Below are 26,775 nucleotides of genomic sequence, written 5' to 3' on the forward strand. Positions count from 1 at the left end.
ACCTGCCTCGCCATTCCAAGATTAGATCAGACTGATCGATTAATTCAAACTTACTTTCTTTTTCAAGCCATACAGCACAGATCGTTGTTGCTATATTACAGCAATATTGCTACAATATAACAACAATGGTCTGTGTTGTAGACATAAAACATTTATATCCGCCAGTTACACACGTAGTAATAGCTATCTTACAAGTATTACGACTATTGCATTTGGGTCACGATGTTATGCACGATGCAGAATTACACATCATGGTTATTAATTGCCTTGTTTATGACACATTTGTATTTGCTGTGGCGATGCATTCGGTGTCATTTAGATCAGTGTCTTTGCAGTAAAAGTATATATACAGTGTATAAAAATTTATTAAAATATTTCAACATAGGTTTCTCCTAGAATTTTCATAAGTTACATAATATACATATTTAAATAAGTTTGCAGCTAAATGCAAAGCTGTTGTCGTTTTGTTTGCTTTAATATTTTATTAGATTTAACGAATATTGCAACTATGAAACAACAACGTTTGCGCTAAACCATGATGGAATCGACAAGATTATTACGAGGGAATTTGGATCGTGTCCTCGGATGTGAAGAAAAAAAACACGATAGGACTCGGACGCAAAACAGGTGAACGAACAAGGTATGTTTCTCTTAAACATGATCGATCGATATCACGTGTAACGCACGCGTGACTGCGTGTCGTTCGCAGTTCGCGACCGACAACTTCGCTCACGTTCCCTCGATTTCTCTCGATATTCATGGCGTTAACATATTCGATGGACTTTGACTGCGTTCCCGAGAATCGGAGATTATCTAACGATGAAATAAACAGATTTCATTTTTCTCGTTACGAGCTTTCAATTTTCACTTGCTTTTCGTATTCTTTTCATCATATTCGCATCTTTACAAGCGTAATCAGCCGCATTTTATAACTATTTAGATATAAGTATAACGTCGTTCATAAATTGTTGGACTTACGCAACAAATGCTTGATTTAATCAAATAAATATGTTTAGAATAAGAGTATCATTAAAAAATATGTACAGTAAAATTTCTATTTTTTTACTCTTGCGAGAAAGTAAAAAAAAACAAATCAATTATTATTATAAATAATATTTCAGGTTGAAAAGTGCCTAATATTTATGAATGCAATACAGTGACATCGACGATTATAATCGATTTCTACTTTCATCGGATGTTGAATCAGTGAATACCTCACAATGACACGATACTAAAGAATGTTGAGAAATAATAGGTACACAATAGATAATAATAATAATATTTATAATGTTACTTAAATCCGCGTATTCACAGTATGATACAGATGGATACTTCATTTAAAGTCTTAAATTAAATATTTAACTACAATATTAACAAATCGTTCATTCATTACGAGATTCGATCTATAGGCAAATGTGATTTCCGCGGTATATATAATTTTGTACAGGTACGTATAATTACTTCGGGGAAATACGGCTGACGCACTTTCTCTCTTTATCTCCTTTCGACGTGAATATTACTCGATATATATATATATATAATAAAAGCTGCATTGAAATATACGTACGTATTTAAAATGGTCCACATAACGTTTCGCGTTTCGTCGCCGATTATTATGTACAAAAAGTGTGCGCACGCGAAACGAGCTTGAAAATGCGATGTCGTGGAGATACTTCCTCGATTTTTACAGCTTGGGGAACCGGCTCGTTACGTTGCCTTTCGCTAGACATTTCGAACGTGCTTGGCATAGTCGCCCCACCACGTGACTCGCAATTATTTGCTAACTAACTAAACACGATGCAATCTCGCTCTCTTATTCAATCGGCAAAGTTTTTTCAATAGATAATTGTCATTATTTTCCATGTTGCATTTGGAACTATCGTTTCCTGGATGATGTTTATGATACGTATTAGCCTACTGGAGTATCAATCACCTGTCGTTGAAGATAGTAATCGATTTTTTTATCAACATTCCAAATCTAGCGTGCATGTAAGAAGTGAGCGAATTGCAATCTGTTCTGCTATTTTATCATTTACATTGGTTAATTTCACGTATCTTTAATCTGTTGATATTCCTACATTTTTTTTCACTTATATAAACGTGATAATAAACAATGTAATTATTTTGCGTGTTATTATCATATATTGCCATAATCGGATCCGTAATGTTCACATATCCGTCTTCCAAGACTTGCCTCTGTCTCTCTTTCTCTCTCCCTGAGTTTCATTCATCGCTATCAAAAGTATCGAAAATATCGCGAACCTGTGTTATCAAGCAGTTCAGTTATCACAAAATGCAAACGTTGCGTTGAATTAGCTATTTGTCTTAAAAGTAATTTCAGTTTTTTTTGCTCGTAGATTAACGTATATCGGTAGTGTAGTACTTGCATTGTAAAAAAATGTGTTTTTTCTTACAAGATGAATAAAAACTATTATTAAAATATGTCGCAGAATTGTGCGTTAATTCAGTGTACAAATCTTTTTTGTATAGTAGCAAGGTATTTTGAACATCTGTTATCATTGAAAATATTTTTAGAATGAAAATTATACGAACAACGAATGACGCAAACGTCAAATTACGCTTTATGGTAGTTTTCGGATTATTCAGGAAAGAAATAATTATAGATAAATCACCGTTTTCACTTTATAATGTTAAAATAAGCGATAATTACGAACCTCCTCCTCGCGTCATGCAACAATTTCCGATTGCATGCAAAATATTGTTACGCCAAAAAAAGGCGTATTTTTACACTATTACTTTCCGTAGTAAGTGAGAAGTCACTACGGAGATAAATAATCTTTATACAAATGCATCTCATAGTCATAATAATATCGGATCGCGACAACTCTTGAGATGAGAAATATTTATATTTACAATAATAACGCACTATATAAATAAATGCAATCTGTCGCCCGATCATCGAAAGATAGTGGTAAAAAAATGCTAGTTTCGATAAAAATTGTATCTGTACATCGCGTTGGCAAACAATTTTAATAAATTGCCAACTCGTCGCCAGTTTTTACGTATGCATATTTACAACAAGTGCGCTTTTTTTATCAAGTATTGACGCAAGTTTCGCTACGTCATATAAATGCGTTAATTATATTTTTGTACAATATACCTATATTCGAATGTTTAAATACGTAAGGAAGACACACTCGCGAGTGTTTGTTGCATTTGCGACTCGAACTTGATGCAAAGTCTCGCAAAATTCGATTTACGTCGGGGGATTATTAAAATGTGGAGTTTCTCTCTTCTTCTCAATCTCTTCTCTATGATATCGATTTATCGTGTCGCATGATATTCCCCATTTGTCGTTCCAACGATATACGAGATGTAAAATCATCACAGCAACGAGTTAGGACGGAAACGGGATACTTTCCAGTACGTTATGCCGAACTTAAGAGCTCTCTGCAACAACAATGGATAGAGATAAGGATATGATAACCAGTATATTTACACATATAAATATTTAAGAAGCTTAAATGTCAACAAATACAGTCACTTGGGTAGAAAATACGTGAGTCAATTATAGCACTTCATATTTTCAGAAATATATATTCTTTGTTTTATTATTAGATAAATATTTAAGAAGCTTAAATGTCAACAAATACAGTCACTTGGGTAGAAAATACGTGAGTCAATTATAGCACTTCATATTTTCAGAAATATATATTCTTTGTTTTATTATTAGAAATGGAGCATTAGAAATTTTTATCTATTTCCCATAAACGTATAACATATTATTCGAAATAAAAAAACGATATGTAGATATAATTAATAAGATTAAAATTAGATTCTATGATTCTTCACTTTCCGGTATAACATTATTCACGTATAAATAATAAATACACTTGACGCGAACGCTACCGCGTTCCTTGATACTCGAAATTATATTATATTGTCTGCTTTCCGGATGTAAGTAAATATTATTTCTAAAGCACATGTAATATACATGTAAGAAACCAAGCGTATGATTCAAACATGCCTTGTTTGCCCAGTAAGCATTACTTTTACATGAATAGTACTTACGTCGAAAGTTCTCTCCCTAGTAAACCAGATCCGACTAATCCGGTACGTGATCGACTCCTATTTAGTTGCGCTCTCCTTTCCGCTGCAAAATTAAAACAGGATTGAACTCATTACAGCAAGCTTGATACTGTTCAAAGATAGTAAGATTTATATATATCATACTAAAATAAAGAGTAATATTAAAAAAAAAATTTTTGCTTTATAAAAAAATTAAATGTTATACAATATCGACAGATACTGAAGAATGTTCCTATCTTAGCATCTCACAGATCATACATGCTAAATGATACGATATACAAACATTGAGGAAAACAATATTAAGACAAGCAAAAATACTCGTTATTGCATGTAATTAAAAATATATATATTTTGATACAAAATAGTCTGTAATACATTATTTGTCAAAAACTCAATTGTTTTATGTCATTTAAAATTGAAAAAAAAAATTAAAAAAAAAATACATTAAGAATCGTAAAAATAATATAAACTTTTTTTTATAAATCAGTGTTATTAGAAAAAAAATTTTTTTAAATTTTAATATTGCAATACATTACTTAAATAATATCGAAAAATTTATTGTGAAATTACATCTAAATCTCTTACTAAACTTTGTAATCCAGACAAATGATCAAAATAATACAAAAATCTTCTGATAATTTTATTATTTCGTTCTCGTATTTTCTGCTTTTTTATCAATATATTTGCATATATCAAATATGTGTATAATATTTAAGACTAAAAAATATCTTTTAAATACCCTTATTTGCCTAAGGCACTTGAGATATTTAAGTAAAATGCTATGTGAATATATTAAAGCTCTCAGATCACAGCATGTATCACAATTATCAGTCTTGAACAGCTCGTATAGCATTTAGATGTAATTACATATCTATAGATAACCGAGTTATTTACACTGTACATCCATTAAAAATTAATATAGTTTTATAATCCTAGACATAAGTGAAGCTTAAACAATTTCAAATTAATATAAATAGTGCAAAATAATTATTCTTACATTGTATTTTTTTAAATTATTGTTAATTATAATGTGAAAATATTATTGCAACAATAGTTTTGGGATAAGTTATTGCATTACATATTTCGAAAAATGGATGAAAAAATCATTTAATGATTCTAGAATGCATTAACGTTTTTTGTAATAATAGTTTTGTAATAATAGTTAAAATTATATTTTTTTTCTCTCGTCTCTCAGTCTTCTTGCATTTTTCATATATATATCAATCTAATTTTTAATATAATTACATCACGTAATGCTTATGTTGCTAGATGTCTGCCAAAATTTCCATTTCTTTTTCCATGATCTATCCTTTAGCTTCTTCATTATTCTAAGATTATGTTTTGCATTTGGACTGCTTGTTTCCGAAATAGGTTTACCAAATAATTTCCCAGATATATTTAGACTGCTCTTAGAAGTACGATTTGGCTTTATCAAATGCAACGGACTATTTTCTGATAATAACGTAACTCCACTCATTTCGATCAATAATGGTGATTGTGCGTTAGTCATCTGGTCGTTACTTGAAAACTGTGTAGATATGCTGGAATTTAAAGATCTATTTTTCACATCTAATACGTTTTGAGCTTCGTCTTTGTGTCGCGCTAGATTTTCAAAATTTTTCGTTCGTAAGAGTTTCATCGGAGTATATGCTGTTTTAAATATTTTAGTGTGAAGACCGTCGACTGATTTGGACATTTTCGTATTTTTTGCGGAATTCGAACTTATAACTGACGAGTTCATGGCCAGTGGCATAGTACTACTCATATTAGGTGGACTTTGCAAGTATTTGTGCAATCTATATTTTGCAATCTTATTGTTGGCGCGTATACGTTTACGATTGAATATAGCGCGGCGTACAATGCTATTTCTCCTGCGTATCTTGCTGACTAAAACGCGTCTCTGTTTAACCGGACTGATTATACGTGCTCGTTTAATAGAAACGTTTTGATCGATTAACGGGCTTGACTCCCAATCAGCGTTAACGCATCTGGATTCCAAGTTCGTAACTGTTTTTAAGAAAATATCTCTTTTTGGTGTTTCATCGAATACTGGCATCGCCGTATAATACGCAAGATTACAACGGCTGCATTGTTTCTTTTTCTGAAAGTACGTGACTCTAGATGGACGTTTTAATTGCTTAGGTGTTTTCGTGGCCTCTTCTAGCAACATTCGCTTGTAGAGCTCCTGATTCTCTTCCGGTGTAAAAAAGCTCGTCGAGTCATTCGCCGTAGATAATTTAGTTACAATCCTATTCGAAATCATATTGTGTCGCAGAGTCTCAGTTGGAGTTACGTTTTCATATTCGTATGTTAACTTAGTAGATAAAGTATTAGTAAACATATACGGTTGAATTGCTTGATCCCTCTTCGCCATTCGTTTCCAGTTGTATGTCCTATAGAACTTACCACCAGCTACACGCGTTTGTCGTTTGCGTCGTTGATCCGGTCGACTGAAGGCCGAGCCAGTCTGCAGTGCTTCCATCAGACTATCCATGACACCTTCCTGCGTTTCGTGTGCGTTCATATCGACTAATGCGCGTTTGCGTGCGGCTCGAGCCGCTTTTTCGGCTTCCGCTTTCTCGCGCGCCTCTCTTGCCCGTCTCTGCTTCTCCTCACCTTCCTTCAGTTTTACTATTTCCCTCTGCGATTGCTACGGTGAGAACATAGACGCATTAAGACTGATTCGATAACGATGCAGTCCAAAATGACGCGTATTTACCAAGAAATCGTCTTTGAACGTCTTGATATCGCCAAAGAATTCCTCTATAGTGTATTTTTGTTTGTCGAAGGAGAAGAATTCGGAGATGTCCGTGTATAAGGTATCCATATTTTTAAACATGTTCTGCAAAACTTCATAGGATTCCCTGGCTTTTTTAGCGAATGGCTACAAAGTGACTTTGTCAAGGAAATATTTTTATCTGATCAATTCTAATGTCTTCTATCTAATGTCGGTATTAATAATTAATAATTATTATTAAAGAAATGGTAAAGGATACTTTCATAACGTCTATAAAAAAGTCTTCATCGCATTGTGGAACTTTAGCATTCGAAAGATCTTGCTCGAGATTACGAATATTGGTTTCCATTTGACGTAATGTCCGTTGAACATTCTCCAAAGATACTCGGCTAGCGCGATCTACGTGTGCTAATTCTTCCATAAAGTTGAGACATTCTGGGAATTTTCTCTCTATCGTATCCACCAAATAATGCATAAGAGTTTGTTTGTTATCGATATCTTTAGTACTAGTTAACTGAAAAAAAAAATTATTATTGAGGAACAGCTTACGTGATGATGAGCAATTTGTATTTATATATACTAAGAAATAAACCTTTGTAAGGAAGCTAATTTCAAATCCAAATGCTTGGCCATTTTTGGAGCCGGAATTCATATAATTGCCAAGTAATAATATTAATTCGAGTATCCGGGCAAATTTTTTGCTATTCTTCACTTCTTCACATGCTGCTGTAGCCGCTACTATGTCAGGTTTAACATCTTGTACCAATTCTTCGTATCGCAACATGAAACTCAATGATCTTAATCTGGGCAGTAACCTTTTTATTGTAGATATCTGTAACATTATATTTATCAATTTTATATTTAGTAATGAATTCAAATGCATTAATATATATTTAAAAAATCAAGTAGAATTACTGTAACACAGAATTGTTCCGCTTCAGTCAAGTCATTGTACTGATCCTTGTACATTTGCAGCTTTGACAATTGATCTGGTGGTGGTAAATATTGAATTAATCCTTGTAATATATTGTCAGAAATAACTGGTCCTTCACATCTAAATAAACATCTCTTCACTTCTATATAAGGCATGTGCTTCAATGTGCCACCAAGAAGTATCGATATATTTTGAGCCGCTTTACTATCCAAAACTTTGAGATCTTTTACTTTCTTCGTTTGAGCTGACCTGCGTGCACAGCAAAGTTTTATTGATATTCTATATATAAAATAAAAATGATAATCGATAAGATGAAATTTACTTATCAACTACATCGTCCATTTTCTTTCCACTTGGTTTTGATGAGAATTTTTGCGCGAGACCACTCAATATTTCTGGACTAGCTAATCTATCTTCTTGTACTTTTGTCCAAAATGACTTTTCTGTTAATTTATGAGGCAAAATCTGAAATGCGTCATAGATTTATTTAACATTAAATACGCTTAAGAAATAGTTATGTTCAAATTGATAATACTTTTTATTGATAATTTCGAACAATGTAAGTTAGTCGTACATACCGCTTTCCAGTTCGCCCTTTTTAGTGGTCCATCTACTTCCCACTTCTTTTTCGGTTTTAGCCCATGAGGCAATACCTGTACCATCGGAGGCGGTGGAGATAATCCCCCCATTGGTGGCGGTGGTGGACCCATCATCATCCCTGGCATAGGTGGTGCTGGGGGTCCTTTCATGCCAGGCATAGGTGGAGGTGGAGGTCCTTTCGAGCCGGGCATAGGTGGTGGAGGTGGACAAGTCATTCCGGGCACTGGAGGTGGACCAACACTACCAGGAAGAGGAGGAGGTGGCGGGGGCAATGATCCACCCATACCAGGCATAGGTGGTGGAGGTGGACATACAGCAGCTCTCTATATAATAACATGACAAATTGATATTATAAAAGACTGTGTGTATGTCTAAAAAAAGACTTAATCAATATAGGTATACTTACAGAATTGCCAGACTTTGTTGTTCCCTGCTCCAATTCTTTGATCTTGTTTTCCGCATGCTGAAGCTTCGCTTCGGCTTCTTGTCTACTTGCTATAGCTTCTTCTAGCTTTTGCGTTACTTCTACCAATCGACGTTCCTCCTCAGCTCGTGATTTCTCGACTAGGGTATCGATTAACGGTTGCACGTCAATCTGGAAGCGCTTCGTCGCACTGAAATCCGGATCACAGCCTGAACGATGCAATACGACTTGCGATATACATTCCTCGATCAGTTTATAATACGCCGTTCTAAAAAATAAGCAAAATAAATAAATAAAGTTGCCATTACAAGAAAAATAGATTTGGATTTATTGATAATATTGTGAGAAAAAAATTATAAGTAAATATAAAAGAAATTGTCTACTTACCGAACCAGAGCATCATCTCGAATAAATAAAAGGTGTTGAAGTATAGATAAAAAGTAAGGCTCGGCAGTAGTATCCATTACCATATTTTTGACTACTTCAAAGCAATCGTTAACATCGTCTAATTCTAAACGTACGTTGTCAAATCTCTGTACAAATTCCTCATAATCTTCTTCTTTGTGGTCATTAAAAATTTTTAAATGCGTCGCCAAATCTTCCGACTCGTCTTTTTCTAACATTTCGAGAATGTCAGCTAAACCGACTCGCATTACTTCATTTCTGAGGTGTAAGCGAAAATCTAGATCCTCGGCGGATGATATTATCGAATTTATGAGTTGAAGGCATACTACCTGCGATACAATATTTTATTTGTAATGAACAAATAAACATTTTTTGAACGAATATAAAAATAAAAAAGAAATATAGGTTGCTGAAAATGTTCACATTTTCATAATATTTTATACATATTTTATACAATATTTTATTTGTAATGAACAAATAAACATTTTTTGAACGAATATAAAAATAAAAAAGAAATATAGGTTGCTGAAAATGTTCACATTTTCATAATAATATTTTATACATATAATAATTTAGCATCATAAATTGTTAAACATAAATTTCATCAATCTTCTTTTAATTAATTTGATTGTACAAATAAATAAAACGTACCCTTAAATTTTCATTCTTTTTATTCATCAATCCTTGTACGATGGGCAAAAATCTTTCCCGACCTTTGAACTCGCCATTCATAGTAATTGCGTCTAAAACCTTTTTATGACTATCGCTCGATATGAGGCACACCGCGCCGAGTAATTTTACAGCTTCGGACATGACGGATGGTTTCGTCGGTTCCAGTGATCTGGCTACGATCGTAAGAGCTTCGTGATGGGCCAGCATTTCCTTTATACCAACGGTATTATTCATGATAGCCTTTAAACAACGAATACATTCATATTGTATTCGCTCGTAACGGTTGTCACTGAGGAAAAATGAATTATTTTTTTATTAATAAAGAATGACATGGATTTCGTAATATTACAGATTTCTGTCATAAGCAGGATGCGTATCATGCAAAACTAAAGTAAAATAGTTGAGTAAAAATTTCTGCCGAATGGCGTAAATAAAGTAATTAAACTATTTTATAATTATGGAGATCTTGCGTTTTTCGAAAATTAAATAGTTTTTTCGTTGTTGCTAGTAACATTTCGCTGTCATCAGTAATGTAACATAGGCGGTTAAAAGATATTAACGTAACAAATAATATCGCAAAACAGTCAAGCAAATAGTACTTTTACGTGAATTACCTATCATAATATATGAAGGCACTGGAATAGAACAATATCCATCGTTAGAGAATTAATCGAAATATATTCAATGACTCATCTAGATGCTAAGAACATTTTTTCCAAGAGTAAGACCCACTTACTTTCGATAACACTCATTGAGAGTAGCCAAAACTTGCTTGAGCCCTTTGGTGCCAAACTCTTGCACCCAGCTGAGCGGATTGTTGGTCAGCGCAATCCTGAGGGATTCGATGCAATTGTAGATCTTGTTGACACTTAAATCGGGTTGCGCTAGATATTGTATATAATCCGCCGGCTTATCGAATTTGGATCGGTTCTCTTGTATACTGCCTTTGTAGTGCAATACCAACATCTCCTTCTTCTTAGATTCCGATTGCTGGCGCAAGGGTTCCTTCTTCTCCTCAGTTAGATTCATATTGGCCTAAATAGAAAGATGACAACAATTTCCTCCTCGCTCTTTTAAAATATTCGATATTTTCGACATAGTTAAGAAATATCTTATTTAATTAAACAATTGAGTACCTTATTTTACACGATATTGAAAATATAAAATTTAAGAATAGAAATTAATGATGCATATTTGAGGAAGAACCAGACGAAAATATATGTCTATGAACTTAACTATTAGAGTACACATGTGTGTGCACTCACCAGCATTTCCTCGAATCTGTCGTTCACCGTCTCCTCATCCATCCTCTCGATGATGCAACGCTGTTGTTCGATCTCGTTGATGTCGTCGCCAGAGTGTGGCCTGGGCATCGTGTTGCTGCCCGAATAGCCGCGTGTCCCACTCCCCCGACCAGCCTTTTTCGGCCGACCGAACCATGTGTCCAACTGTAACAGTAATTTTATATGCCACCATCTTAGAAAGTTTATTAATAATTTATTAAAAATCGATTTATTTAATAGCATCACAATCAGTCTGCGTTTTCAATTTAACAAAGAGAAAGCTGCCTCCAATGGAGCAATTTCTCGCTTTACTATTGGAACTCATTATACTATACCATCATTATCAAGATTTTATTTGTATATTTCTTCAGATAATAATCAACATTCGTGTCTACATAAGATAACAATTTTCATGCACAATAATATTTATGCATCTCGGGAGAGATGAAATATTCATAGAGCTGAGGATCTGCAAATCTAATAATTTGTGGAAACAAATATCTTATAATCTAAACACTAGATATTTTTATAAGATCATCCTTGAAAATCAGACTATAGATTGTCTCATTTTAACTTTGACATTATAATATCTCGTAAACAATGCATTTAAAAAAAAATGTTTTAGATAAAAATTGTAGGATTTAGAGGGAGAAAAAAGATAGGAATATTAGTTTGATCTTGGGTGTAAATGTTAAGTTCATATGAAGATCAATTTAATTTTTTTAAATGGAACTACCCTAATTTTTTTATATAAATCGATTTTTTATAATATTCCACGTAATAAAGGATGGGATATAATATTCTTATCTTTCTTTTTCCTTTAAATCGCACAAGTTTTATTGAAAACATTTTTTTTGAAAATGCATTGTCTTCGAGATATTACAGCATCTAAATTAAAATGGAACAGCCTACAAATAAGCAACGAATCGCAAGGGTAAACGTTTTAAATGACTCTGAGAGGGAAGCCTCGAATCGAAATACGTAAATTCGATCGGGCCTAGAAAGTTTTCGATAAACAACATTCCGATACTCCAGTTCCATTGTAAATGTTTTCTCTTTGCGCGAGTCGGGTTTGCATTTTACGGTGACATAATCATTCAAGCGACGCCCAACTCGTGCTCGCGCGTAATTTAGTAACGCGCTTAGAAGTACGTTGAATTTTATTGCGAGATGACACGAATCGCATGCTGGAGCTGGAAGCAATTACTCCAGTCACTTACCGCGAAATAACTGCACGATACGCATTTGATGCGCAAAGGTGTTAAGGAAGAAGCGACCGGAAAATATTTGCCACGTTGTGTCCCGCCGACTATTAAACCGACTTACCGCGATTATAAAGTTTAAAGCCCGAGGAATATCGGAGGAAATATTTTGCACCGGAATAGAGAAACTATGAATCATAATAAGCAGGTGAACGTGACAGAAAAGTGACACACGTGTCAAATTAATTACCGCTATTATAGATTAGAACTGTTACTTTTGACAACTTCGAAGATTCGAGGCTTCGAAAAATATATTCTTGCAAATTCATGTAAGAAACGTTGAAAATATTTTAAATAAAAGTGAAAATTAATTAATATATGTAAACAAAAATTATTTAAAAATTAAATTATTGAGAAATTATTAAAAATTATTAAAAATCAAAATTTTTAAACGTATATTTTTCAATTTAACAACATAGTTGCAACGTTTTATTCAGATTTTATCATATTTATTATATTTATTATATTATTTATTATTTATATTTATTATTTATATTATATTTATTATCATATTATATTTATTACATTTATTATAATTTTATAAATGTATGTTTATAAAACGTTGCAACATATTTATCGCGTTATAATATAACGTTATAATATAACTTTGAAGTTCGAACATCGAAGTCTTCGAAATCACCAGCTCTATTATAGATTCTTCGATTATTAATAAAGACTATTAAAGAACGACGATTGCATACAAATCACCATCAAATCTTTTATTTATGGCATCTTTTTGCTGCGATAAACACTATACATGATCCACAATAAATGATAACATGAAATAAAAAATATCACCTACAGATTATTCGCAACTGTTTCAACTTTTGATTCAGAAAAAAACATGGTATTAAAGAAAACTCTAAAACACGCATTTTATCTGACAATTATTAATTCTGCAATGATGCAATTTACAGTGATATCTACGATGACGTTTTCGATATCACGGATGCGGAAAATAACATTAATGTAAAGCATGACATGGCAGCTTAACACAATAAAATTAGCTGACTAATAATTATTATTTGTATCTACGAATCTAAATGAGAATCTAAAACGAATGAGATTTCAAATCTCTTATATCTCAAATTTTCTCTCACTAAATTCCAACAACTATTCTTCATTTTTTTAATGTGTAGCCATCAGACATGCTTACAAAAACATGCCTCAGAAGACTTAAATTATTTCGATTTTTTCGGAGTAAAACTTAAGCTAGACTTTTAACTCTCGAGTTAATTCACGAATTATACGTGGTTATAAGAAGGATCATTTTTTAACATTAAATTAACAGTCGATTAAAACGAAAGCTTACCCAGTCCGTGATCATTGCGGCGTGTTCACGATGATACTTGAAAGATAATTGATTCTTCGACGAATGGCGACGAATGACTCACATCAGACACGCGCGTGTCGGTCGCGGGTCCTGATTCGAGAGACGTGACGGACGCACTTTTATTTTTAGGCCGAGCCCACACGCGACACTTATTTACGCACCTTTCGTACTTTTTTTTTATCGAGGACGAGGCTTCGAAATATCGCCAAGTGGGAAAAAACAATTTTTTCGACTCACATTGTGCCAGCAGAGCTGGCTTTTATCGGCTCTCACGCATTCAGTAGCTCCGAACGTCCTTATATTCCTTATGGCGGAAACACCGGTTGACGTTTCCGTGAGCGAGTCTATGGCAATCACCGCAACACCGTAGCCATGTACTCGCGAATACGAATACGTACGTTTCAATAATGTCATAGGAAAATGGACGAATGACATGCACAGGTGTGTCGCTCACAATTGACTAACTGAACAAATTAACGCCGAATAAATATAAAATAATGATCGAAGCAGATAAAACTCTCTGATATCACATCGATAAGTGATAAGAGATTTTAAGGATAATTCACTCTATCAAAAAAAATTCATTAGAATTAATAATAAATAATTTAAATATTTAATAAAAGTTCATTAGAATTAATAATAAATAATTTAAATGTTTAATAAAAATTCATTAGAATTAATAATAAATAATGCACAACAGAATATTAAGCAAGAATAAACATTAATAATAATATGAAATTAATATTCATGAAAATATTTCGAACGAATTTTTGAAAGATTTTTTTCGACGACTAGAGGGTTCAATATTGCAAGTATTGCTTCTCAAATATTGCAACATTGCGTGTTCATCACTAATTATCACTGTTATTCCTTTATTCGAGATATTCTTACGATAATTGTCAGACGCCACGTAAGGTTTCCAATTATGCAATCGTTGCACTCGGGAACTGTCAAGGAGGAATCCGGATGATTTAGCGAAGAGACTCGATCGAGAAGAACCGCGCGTGAAGAAGAACAACGACGGACTGACTGGAAATCGCATGTCGGTCCACGACGTTTGAATGCACGCGATACTCATCCCTTCCCAGGCGCATATTTTGCGTTTATTACATTATTATTTGAGACATACGCACAGTACGATACGACCCAACACGCAGAAAATGGTAAAAATAAACTAGCCATGAGATATTTCCTTACATTAGAGACCATGTATGGAATGCGACCAGACAACCTTCTCACTTTCCTCCATTAGCTTAATTAACATATTAGCATCGCAGTTATATATAAAGCTTTAATCTTACTATTGTCAAAACAAGCTTAAACGAGTGGGAATTTTATTTCCCGGAAAGCTATTATTTTTATGTACAAATAATATTATTCAGTTATTATATCTGGTAAATTAAATTTTGAATCTGCAGTAAAAAGAAATATCTTATTTTTTATTTAATTAAAAAATTAAGTATTTATTTTTTTATTATTTAATTATTTATTTATTTTTTAATTTATTTTTTATTATTTAATTTTCATCATTATTTGTTAACATATCTTAATTTATTATTATTTTCTTCTTACGCAGAGAAATGACGTAGGTTTAAATAATAGTCATTGTAATTATCCTACAAGATTAAAAATACAGTTATTTCTGAGATGGATATTTTATAGATCTTTGTGCAACTGTAAAAATACATTTTTCTTTTTAATGTAAAAGCAATGATCACGGCAATGAGCACATTTACGGTTAGATCTGACGTGACAAAGCAGTAATATGGAATTATTATAGAAAGTTGGCTAGCTAATTTAAACTATAGATCTTTGGTAAAAGAGTTTTCATTCTCGTATAATTCATAATTATATTTCTCATAATTCTCATAATTCTTTATGTATATTTATTACTTATATATATGCATATTTATTATTTTTTTATATATAATTAAGAATAATCATATATTCATTTAACAAATCTTGGATCAAATTATAATGAATTTCTCTTAACAAAAATCTGATTCCATAATTTTGCAATTCTATCAATATTAAAGTTTATATAAAAAAATTCAATTAATACAGCATGTAAATCTTTGTATAAATATTTTTATCAAATATCTGACTCAAAATAAAATGTATTTAAAATTTTAAAGATAATATTAAATTTTAAATAGAGATTTATTAAATTTTTTAATTATCGTTACTCGAGAAAACAATTTTATACATTTCATACTAAAAAATATTAATATCAAATTGAAAAAAAAAACCAAGGAGCAAAAGAGCGAAAAATTTTATCTGTATTTTGTAATTGAGAGAAATGAAAGATTCAAGAAAAAAAAGGAAATTCAAAGAAAAGCCCAATCAATTTGTTATCGTGCCAAATTTCGCAACTTTATAATTGCTGATCGATGACTCGTTACTCCGATTCGTTCGTGTGTAAAGTGCCTGTGCCTGTAAACGCGCATATGTACGTATATGTATAAAGTCGGTACAGTTAGGCCACAACGTAAGATTAACATAACGGCATCGTGTGGTGGAATTAAAGAAACCAAAAGATCGGCGTCCCGACGTGTATTCTTACGGTACGTTCGTATCGCGGAACCGTATCTCCTCTACGGTGACTGCTTATCAAAAACAAGCTCACCAGACTTGAAATTCGTAAGAAGTGTACTAATTTGAAGAGCCGGCTTTTCTTTTCCGCGTGTGGACATTTGGATCAATGTCGGCCGACAATAAGCCGCGTGTAAATAACGCCAGCCAAAGAGGATTAGAATCAGGATCGTAATATCCTCTTACGCGAACTATCTTCTTATGTAATCTTTCATCACGGAGAAAATTAAATAAAATATCTGACAAATTATATTTCAGTAAACAATTTTGAAATTTAATTTAAATCATAAAATCAATTCAATTGAAAAATTATAAAATGTATATCAGTCAGATTTATAAAATATGATAGAATTTTATTGCATTTAAATTGTTTTAGTAATATGTAAAATAAGATATGTGAACTATATTCTTATATAATTTTTGATATCAAGGAGAAAATTAAATAAAATATTTGACAAATTATGTTTAAAAAATTTAAACAATTTTGTCATTTTAAAAATCAATTAAAAAATTACAAAGTAAATATCAGTCAGATTTACAAAATATGATAGAATTTTATTACATTAATTTAAAATTTTATATTTATTTAGAATTTTATTAGATTAATTGATTACATTTTATTATATTTAAATTGTTTTAGTAAAAAAAATACGTAAAATAAGTCTTTGAAAGTGTAATTAAATCAATAGAATAATTAAAATCTATTATAAAATCAAGAATGATTAATTTTTTAATAAATTTATATATATAATTATTTTCTCTTTCTGTCACTACTTTCCTGATATATATAATTGTAGATTAAATATTAATGTTTTAATCAAGAAATCTCTCATATATATTATTTTATTTATGTTTGAGTTAAAATTTCTTTAGAGATAATTTAAACTCTTTTATTATACTTAATTATGCCACTTGACTTTACAATTTCATTGTTTTATGACATTTTAACAAGTGTAGTTTCACACTAATGTCCTAGTTTTCTATAATTCATTCTTTTTTCCTGTGATCTTAAGTCTATGTCAAATATGATGACAGTTCTATCGACGGAAGATCATTTCTCTCGCATAAGTTGCAAGAGACTTTCTCCTTTATTTTCTCGCTCCTGACGTTATAATTTCAAATGATAGGTAAGTTATTCTTGTCCCGCTGACATCATGCTTTCAATAAATATCCTCGATGCTTAAAAGATATTTTCGGCTCTTTTGTTTTGATAGGAAACTCCTTACTCAAGCTCTTACTAAAGAAAATAAATTTAAGATTATTACTATCACAATATTATTGCCTGTTATATTAGGATGTTTTATTTTATTTTCTGTTTCACTTCCATTTTACTCACTTCTGTTTTGTTTCAAAATCGCTAAAAAATTTTACATAAATCGATGATATAAATTATTATTTCTTTTTTCTTATATTAATTTCAAATTATTTGTTATATACGCCTCCTTTCACGTGGTTGACTCCGACCAAAAGGATAGATCGTTGTCGTGAATCATGTGGATCCTTGCGTATCGCGGAATGTGCCCGATCGACTACGTCACGGCTCCGAATAAACCAAGGTTTCGACAAGTTTGATAAAAAACATTATGTTTGATTTTGGAAGAACATCTCTACTTATAACGTTAAAAGTAGAGATTTACTCTTAATAATATTTTTAAAAAACATTTTCAATATTTTTGATAATATTTGATATCATATTGATAATATCAAATTGATAATATTAAATATCGTTAAGCGATATTTTAATATCGCTTTAATAATTTTAATAATTAAAGAAGATATAATTTTGGAGATAACGCGTCCACAATAGAAATATTAAAAAAATAATATTTTGTGGGAAATTTCCCTCTTCTTGTCTCCGCACACGATGTTATAATTGTGTTATAAAAAATGTTATAAAAATAATGTAATTAGATGTAATTTAAAAAATATATATTTTTTATATAAAATATGTGAAATATATAATTATATAAACTTTAAAATATATAATTTAATTATATATTAAAATTATATCACTTAATATACTTTTTAGAAATTATAATAAATTATAATGAATGTTTATTACTTTTCAAGTATGAATTTAAGTTTCCAATTTTATTTTTCTCATAAGGTAATTGTGAAGAAATTTTATTTGTTATTTATATAGCTGATTAATGTGTATTTTGACATGGTAAATATTTTAGAGGTTGACATACGTCCCGAGGTTATTCTCGACGTTGACATACATCTCTCTGTCTTGCGATCGATATACATGGTTTCTTTATTTCGATCGAAACCATGCTCGATGGTAAACTTGACACGAATTTCGATGTCTTCAGATTTAACACGAAAAGATCTCGGATACCATCTTTATGTAATTTGTATTTTTTTTTAGATGAGCGTCAGTATTTAAACTTGATCTCAATCTTTGACATTAAGTATTATCTGTTTTTCACAAAAATGTTATTTATTGACACAACAGCGAATAATCCAGATTAATAAAGTCGAGATTAATTACATTAATCTCATTTAAAGCTTCGATTGCGTTATTTGCATCATGTTACATATGAACATAAATTGATATACATAAAATGTTATATAATTTGTTACAAAGAGCACAAGAAAAAAAATACATATTATAGTGCACCGACCTCGTGAAAAAAAGATAAATAAATATTTACATAAGTCATAAATAGTTCAGTTTCAAATTGAATATTGAAGATAACATTGAAATATTGAAGATAACATTGAAATATTGAAGATAACATTTATGAGAATCCTAGTGAAGAATTGAGAAATAAGAGAGTGAAAAAATTTTATGCGAATTTTGCAATTTCTGGGTTCAATATCTTAAAATGCGCTATCGCATTCGGCATTCATATTACGTAACGCTCTATATACGAACATAAACGGCCACCTGTTCTATCGCCATCGTTAAACGGCTATAATACTGCAAATAGTTAGAATTAAGACAAATTCTGATCACGAAGTCAATTCAGCGAGAGGGAAAATATAAAAGAATTTAATCGATAAAAATATATCTTAACATTTTAAAAATCTTTTTTGATTTAATTCAATTTACTTTCTAAAAAAAGTTGTAAATTAGCCAGCGATTGCGTTTTTAATATAAAATTTTTAAAAAATTCGAGAAAGGAATAAAATTATTGATAAAAGAAATGTAAAATGAAATACTGCAATCTTATTCATGTTATCTGATTATGCTTATATTTATATATATATATATATATATATATATATATATATATAAATCATTTTTTGATCTGATTATTATTAAAAATAAGCGCAGAAATTCGTATTTGAAAATTCCTCTTATTTCTCAATATTTTACCAGGATTCTCATGTTATCTTCAATATTCAAGTTAAAACTGAACTACTTATGACTTATATAAATATTTATTTACCTTTTTTCACAGGATTGATGTACTATAATATATATTTAATTTTTGTGCTTTTTATGTAACAAATTACTTAACATAATAAAAAAAATGTTTGACTTTTAAATATTTATTAAAAAAAATTCTTTAGTGAATCATTAATTTAATTTAATTGCTATATTCTATTTAAAGCTAGAACTATAAATAAAAAAAGAACGTTACTTAAATTAAGAATAAAATCATACATATCGCGATCGATATAAAAAAGACTAATTTTAAATACGATTTATAAATCCTATAATCCTATTATTTATAATCCTAGAGAAAGTCTCTTTTAAAATTTAAAAACTAACAAATAAGATATATGTTTAACATACTTGTTAGATCGCAATCTCTCCGACAAATATATCGTGGAAGAAATAAAGATTTGCGAGATAGAATATAGTTCAATTAATTCGAGTAAAGAAAGAATTTGTGAAATTGATGTTCGGGAAAATAATGATTTCTTAGTTCTGTGAGTGTTGTACGACTTTACGAGTACAATGAGCGATGTACGACGCTTTTCACGCGCTCCTCGGGAATTAACCGGTGGTTTTAATTATATTTCTGATTAACCGGAAAAAAAATTCTCGCGGATGATCTCACTTGTGCGAGCAACCGAGCGATGACGCCAACAACGGTCCGAACGGCCTTCTCTTCCGAAAGAGCAAGAGAGATCGAAACGGTGTCACGCGAAATTCCGATAGGCATACACAGACATACGGAGGCCGAATGTACGAACCGATTCTTTCCTTTTTTTCCGACCTACGCATCTCTCGCCGAGAGGATGATCTTCGTGTCTGAAAGCCGCGCCTTTGTCTTCACGCGAGAAACGCTCAAATCGCTCATCTGTTAAGAGCTTTTGCGTTCGTACTTTTCACGCACGTTTTCACGCACCGCTTGCGTCTGTCAGATTTTGAAATTTATCTACTTCTGCAATGTTATGATGTTAGGATGTATATGATGTATACATAAGGCTTAGACGTTTCGATTTGACTTTAATCATAAGTAATATCTTAATTCTGAGAGATTCTCATAGTACACGAATAATCACAAAAATAACGGCAAAAAAGAGAATAACATTATATATATTATTATATATTTATGTATGTTTATATTGAATTTATTTATTTTTTGGATTTATTAATTTATTAATTTTTTGAATTTATTATTTTATTTATAATGAAAATATTTATATATTTTTATTATAGTGAATATATTTTAATTTATTTTCAATTTATTTCATATTTATTTTTTAATTTATAGTGATATATTTATTTATATTTATATATTTATTATATATTTATAGAAAATATTTTAATGTTACATTTTTATGACTACAGAATATATCGTCAAGATATAATATTAAAAAATATATGTGTACGACAGATTTTATTTCGAAAAAGCACAACTATGTAAAAAATTTATGCCTAGAGTTGTATTGGTTATCGCGATGAAATTGATCAAATGCAATTTCCTTTGCACATATTATTTATACACGTCTGACTGTTGCATCAATCGTTGTCACTACTCACTGAACACTAAATGCTACATAATGTTACATGTGCCGAAAGGTGTAGTTACCTAGTTTTTGTTCCACAGAGACTTTCAACATACCATCGATATTGTTCAGAATCAAATTATAATTATTAAAAATTACTTAAAGACCGCCAATGATAAAATTAATAATCGTAACTGTGGTATAACATGGAAAATTTATAATCATTCTAGATTTAAATTATTCTAGACGTGTCCGATATAAAGTGCAAGTTATAACGCGGCTCGAATTATGCTACGCCTAAGGTCGAGTCTCATACATGTATTGGTATATCTATGTGTGTCATCAAGTACGCATATCTTTCTGGAGGATTGCGTTAAACCACAAAGCAACGATTCTAAATTTCTTTTACTCTTTCATCGCAGATAAAATTCACCAGTATTATTTTTTAATTATTTTTAAATAATCTTGTATAATTTAAGAAACAAAAAGAAAGAGAACAAATATTTTTAATTTTGCCTAATTCTTTAATTTATTACTTTTAATTTTATCATATTTTTCCAGATAACAGGTGGAATTTCTCTCACGTATTTCTTATGAAGCACCGTTTGAGAACCACTGAACAAGATATTGCGATAACAAGATATTACGATAACAGGTTTTATATCACGAAGGTAATCGAATTATAAATGGAACGATATCTGGCTAGAGATAGTGAAGGAAATTTTGCGACGTGTACGCAAAATTGGCATGTCAGAGCAACAATTAAAGCAGTGTGGTAATCGAAAAGTAGAGTGAGTCTTTTTACACAAACGATAGTACGTTAAATGTTTCCACTTGTAATGATACAAAAAGCGACAAATATGATAACATAACAGGAAACTCGGCGTGTGCCCACATATGGCGTTTCTATCACTATAGAAATACATTGTTTTATCACGTTCTGTATTCTCTTTGTATATTTTCCAAGAACGAAGTCTTCTATTAAGAAATATTTAAAAAAAATCTATTCCCAGATTACTGCAGTTTATTATTGCGATACGACGACTATATATGTGACTCATCTTCTATTTTTGAATTAAAAAATGTATCGAAAGTTTAACATTATAACGCGAATTTTCTTTAGAGTCGATCGAAAAGAATTTTATAATTGTATCAAGATTGATTTCCGAGAAATCGAGAAAGATTCCGGAAAATTACTTCACTTCCTTTTCCCGACCTCGACTTTGTGACACCGAGTTTTTCTTCTTTGAATGCCATGCATTTTTCACTCGACTTTGCGATACCAAGTTTTTCTTCTTCGAATGCTAGACATTTTTCACTTTTTCCAAGTTGTTTTCTTTCGTATTCAATTTATAACATTATCTATTCGCGTATTTATTATGCATTCGCACAATTATCACGAAGTCACTGCACAAATGACATTCATTAACTGACAGATAAGTGTGACTAAGATTGGAAATCAGTAGCATTCGATCTTGCATCGGTGTTGTTGACAATACGACTGTCGCAAAACGTTTTGTCGATGACGTTAGAGAATACTTGCTGATAAGAAGTGCAAAAAGATATATCTTTGAACATATATGTTGCTTGTTTAAGATGTGAGAGTTGATTGATTTATTATAATTCATAAAATTAAAAATGATGACAGAGTTAAATACAGGTCTTCCTAGAATTATTCGAAAACATTATTATTATTGTTATTTATTATTATTATTACTGTCATTATTTTTTGTGTGTGCAGTTTCAGGATGCATAATTTAATTATGACATTCTAAAGCACACATTATTACATTCTAAATCATACATTCTAAAGCAAGGTGTAGTTAAATTCTAGAGTATTATTTTTCATTTGCAATAAGTTTCAAAGATATTTCTTTAAACAGAATATTGTATTATCTTTTTACTATTTTGTGTACACATATGTATTTAAATTATTTCAACAATTTTTATAATAATACCTTTATTTAAAGCTGATGTACGATGCTATATATATTACATACAGTGTTCACTGTATTTTACTCTTATGATCTTTATTTTTTTGATATTAAAAAATTAATCTTTAAGATAAATTATCTTAAAGATAAATTACCTTAAATCTTTATTAAAAAATTAATTAAACATTCTGACATTAAAGTTTAATAATTTTACTCACAAAGCCAGCAGGTTTGTCCCTTCTGTTCGCCATGATCTCGTTTTCCAGATTTGTTATCTTCTTCCATGCATCACTCTAAAAAAAAAAAATTGCAGAATGGTTATTTACAAATTAATATGTTTCCTGAATAAATAAATCCCAGCATAAATATTTTAACACATTTTATTAACGAATAATTCATATATGTCTTAATCTGTTCTATTCTGAAGATATAATGTAACAGGTGGTTTGTCACTATAGGAGTTCTTTTATCAAAGTTCTTTTATATAAGGAGTACTATACTTGGAAGTTATCACTGTACAAACGCACTGTGAGTTAGTCATCAAATTGGTCAACAAAGACAATTTTTTTTTACAGGATATAAAAATATTAAATACATATTTCATATAAAGTAAATATTAACCTATCCTTTTTTCTTACTTCCTTATTCATACTACTTCCACAACTATAAACAAAAATTATTCCTTCGTTATCCATAATATCCATATCACTTAAATCACTTAAATGTGTATTTAAAAGAATAAAAATTACACGAAGTACACGTACATAAAATACATACATGTACAACTGAGTGAAAGGTTAGTTTTTCGAAATGGAATTAAAGTCCATGAAATAACGATGTACCTGTTGCCATCAATGTTGACAAGTTCGCTTTTCGAGCGAGCAAAAAAATCGGCCTTGAGCTACAACAGAATCTAACAGAGGAAGAGTTCATTAAATAAAGCGATCTTTAGATAGGTTAATGTTCGATGTTATCGCTCCTGAACGAGTCAATCTTTTTTCTTTTCCATCAAGAGAAAGACGTTAATAGACATTAACACTTGGCGTGTATTACCTGAATTTGTCGAGGCCTCCCCTTCGCTCGGATTTGCGCGCTTTTACGTTAATCGGTGAGCACTTTGCCGATGTACGTTCCACGGCGTCGTCTCTTCGGTCGTATCTTCAGCGAAGCCGCACGAAGTTGGCAGCGGTTGGCGCGCGCTCGCGAACTCGAGCGATACCTGCGCGAGTTTCTCCGATGAGAACTCCACTGACCTTTCCAAAGAGACACGTGAAAAATGTCCGTTACTCCGCACACGCCGTATTTGTTGCAACAATTCCGAATTGCGCGACCGACGCAACGTGCGAGCGCCAAACGTTAGAGGGGGGAGGGGAAACACTGTCGCCAACCGCGAGAAGCAAAATTCGCTTTCACACACACTTTCACACCGCACGATCGTTGGACGAAAAGTGTAATTGCAATTTTTAAAACATACAGCTTTTTATTACGAATATACCGAAAGGGACGAGTTTCGTTCCTTTTGACAGCTGACAGCTGACAGGTGACAGGTGACAGATGACAACTGACTTTAAATCGTTCTCGAGACAGTTCACCTCAAACGTCGCTTTCTCAACTCCGATTTTCATAAACAAAGGAAATTAATAAGCTCAGTTTCCAATCTATGTTACATAAATTTCGTACTTGTATATTTTTACGAAGAATATATTTATAAAATAAAAAATTAAGAGGATAGAGATGATTACGAGATAATGTATACTTCAAAGCAATATCTCAAGCAGAGAGAAGACTGAGAAATGTCATGGCCCGCTTTTAGGTGATCCCTGGAAGCGATACTCCCTCTATGGACATTAAAAACATGGACATGAACTACAAAGCCAATATCCATAAATGTTCTCGGAGGGTAATATATAATATGTACAATTTCTGGTTTTATTCCGTGCTATGTGCACGAAATGCCGGTATAGCACCAGTGATGTATAACAAGATACTTATGTATGTAAATTGATAGTAAATAAATTATTCAATCGCGAAAAATACTGTAATTCAAAGATTTAATAAATAATATATTTATTATATTTATATTTTTCTATATTCATTGTCATACTTATCTTTTTATTTACAAAACACAAAATGCCTGCTGTGAGATAAAATTCATCTTTTCGTTCGATATATATAAGTATTTAATCAATTAATCGAACGATTACATTCTGGTTCGCTTTTTCGTTCGGTATATATAAATATTTAACGAATTAATCGAACGATTGCATTCGGCTTGCCATTTTACTCGCCGCGTTACAGTGAATATCGCGCGAGAGAGGCAAACAACATGCGCGGCGTCGTGCACGATTTCGACCGTCCGCACGCAGACGAAAAACGGTCAATTTATATCTCGACTTCCGGACGTGATAGCGATTTCGTTCTTTTTGCATAAAATTCTACACCATTTCGCGGCACTACCGTTTAAATCTCGTCCCGATCACCCGAGGAGCGGCTGACTTACAGTGAATATCCGAAATCTGCTTCTTGAATTCACACTTCGTGAACTATACGTGATGAATTTTAATCTTTGTCGGAAATCATCGACTTTCTGAGCTTAGACAATTTTCAATGACGACTGAAAATACCGCTCGTGATTCGTTATCATTGCTAATATCATTATCCTAAATATCCAATATAAGCTAGATATTCGTTAAACTATTAAGATTACAATATGCGTAAAATCTAGTATATACTAGATTCAGTATAGTAGCCTTTGTTTCCATATGAATAATATGAGAGAAGATAAAAATTATATGTATAATTTAGAATGTCATTATTATATTTTCAAACGCATATTAAACCACTATTAAACAAATGGTATTAATACATTTCGTTGATCGACGAATGTGAAATTTATAAAATCATGTTTATCTTTGTAGTTTAACGAATATCTAGCTTACTCTGGATATTTAAGTATACTATATATATATGCATATATGTATATATGTATATATATATTTTTTTAATATAATATCTCTTAGCAAATTAGATTAAAAAAAGAAGCGATATAATCCTTAAAAACTTATCTTTTTAAAAAAAGGTAAAAAAAAGGCGTCAAGTTCATGTACTAATTGTATTCAATTATTATATTGTCTACAAAAGTAGAGATATAAAAAAATTGCGCCAACTAAGAATAAAAATTTATACAAGATAAATAGATACAATGTTTTTAATTAAAATATTTCTATTTAACTTGTACAAGTTTTCTTAATTGTATATCTATATCACTACTTTTGTAGATAATATGACAGTTGGATACAATTAGTACATGAACTTGGCGCTCTTCTTTTATCTTTTTTTAAAAAGGTAAGTTTTTGAGGATTATCTTGTTATACAGCACTGGCATTTCGTGCATAGCACGGAACAAAATCAGAATTTGTGCACATTATATATTACCCTCCGAGAACATTCATGGAAATGACTTTGTAGTTCATGTCCATGTTTTCAATATTCATAGAGGGAGTATCGCTTTCAGGGATCACCTAAAAGCAGATCATGACATCTCAGTCTTCTTTCTGTTTGTCAAGTTTCCTCCATGAACGGCCAATCAGCAGTCGACGTGACAGCGAAAGGGATATCGAAAAGTCGAAGGTGACCCG

At 31.4% G+C, this 26,775-nt stretch overlaps 1 protein-coding gene and 1 long non-coding RNA gene across 5 annotated transcripts; one reads left to right on the forward strand and one right to left on the reverse strand.

Annotated features, from left to right (window-relative positions):
* The first annotated feature begins 67 nt into the window (after nt 1-67).
* Nucleotides 68-8,555, forward strand: LOC112637184. Its single transcript, XR_003122453.1, has 2 exons — nt 68-640; nt 8,360-8,555. It is a non-coding gene; the product is annotated as an uncharacterized LOC112637184 (long non-coding RNA).
* LOC105253526 (protein diaphanous) lies at nt 1,268-24,697 on the reverse strand. 4 transcript variants are annotated; one of them, XM_011261609.3, is made up of 17 exons: nt 24,191-24,697; nt 23,356-23,430; nt 11,088-11,270; nt 10,559-10,857; nt 10,437-10,457; nt 9,802-10,111; nt 9,133-9,479; nt 8,728-9,013; nt 8,300-8,644; nt 8,044-8,186; nt 7,703-7,970; nt 7,380-7,619; nt 7,047-7,301; nt 6,770-6,934; nt 6,457-6,700; nt 4,033-4,114; nt 1,268-3,411 (listed from the first exon to the last, which is right to left on the reverse strand). In XM_011261609.3, exons 2-17 carry the CDS (start codon nt 23,386-23,388, stop codon nt 3,390-3,392), a joined length of 3,243 nt encoding a protein of 1,080 aa, XP_011259911.1. In that variant the 5' UTR covers nt 23,389-23,430; nt 24,191-24,697; the 3' UTR covers nt 1,268-3,389. The 4 variants fall into 4 exon arrangements, with proteins under 4 accessions (XP_011259911.1, XP_011259913.1, XP_019883744.1 ...); XM_011261611.3 differs by lacking the exons at nt 23,356-23,430; nt 24,191-24,697 and adding exons at nt 13,680-14,164; nt 14,592-15,041 and having other exon boundaries at nt 3,390-3,411; XM_020028185.2 differs by lacking the exons at nt 23,356-23,430; nt 24,191-24,697 and adding exons at nt 13,680-14,267; nt 14,592-15,041 and having other exon boundaries at nt 3,390-3,411.
* Between the last annotated feature and the right edge of the window lie 2,078 nt (nt 24,698-26,775).

The sequence above is a fragment of the Camponotus floridanus genome, unplaced genomic scaffold (assembly GCF_003227725.1).
Source record: "Camponotus floridanus strain SB8 unplaced genomic scaffold, Cflo_v7.5 scaffold1, whole genome shotgun sequence".
In the NCBI taxonomy this organism is placed as follows: domain Eukaryota; kingdom Metazoa; phylum Arthropoda; class Insecta; order Hymenoptera; family Formicidae; genus Camponotus; species Camponotus floridanus.

What these genes read in the sequence shown, in the direction of transcription:
- LOC105253526 (XM_011261609.3), bottom strand. Translation starts at nt 23,388, where the DNA reads ATGGCGAACAGAAGGGACAAACCTGCTGGCTTT. An exon ending in AAAAGAATGAAAATTTAAGG is followed by an intron (nt 9,480 to 9,801) that starts GTACGTTTTATT and finishes ATTGTATCGCAG; the next exon opens with GTAGTATGCCTTCAACTCAT. An exon ending in AAAGGGCGAACTGGAAAGCG is followed by an intron (nt 8,187 to 8,299) that starts GTATGTACGACT and finishes GACGCATTTCAG; the next exon opens with ATTTTGCCTCATAAATTAAC.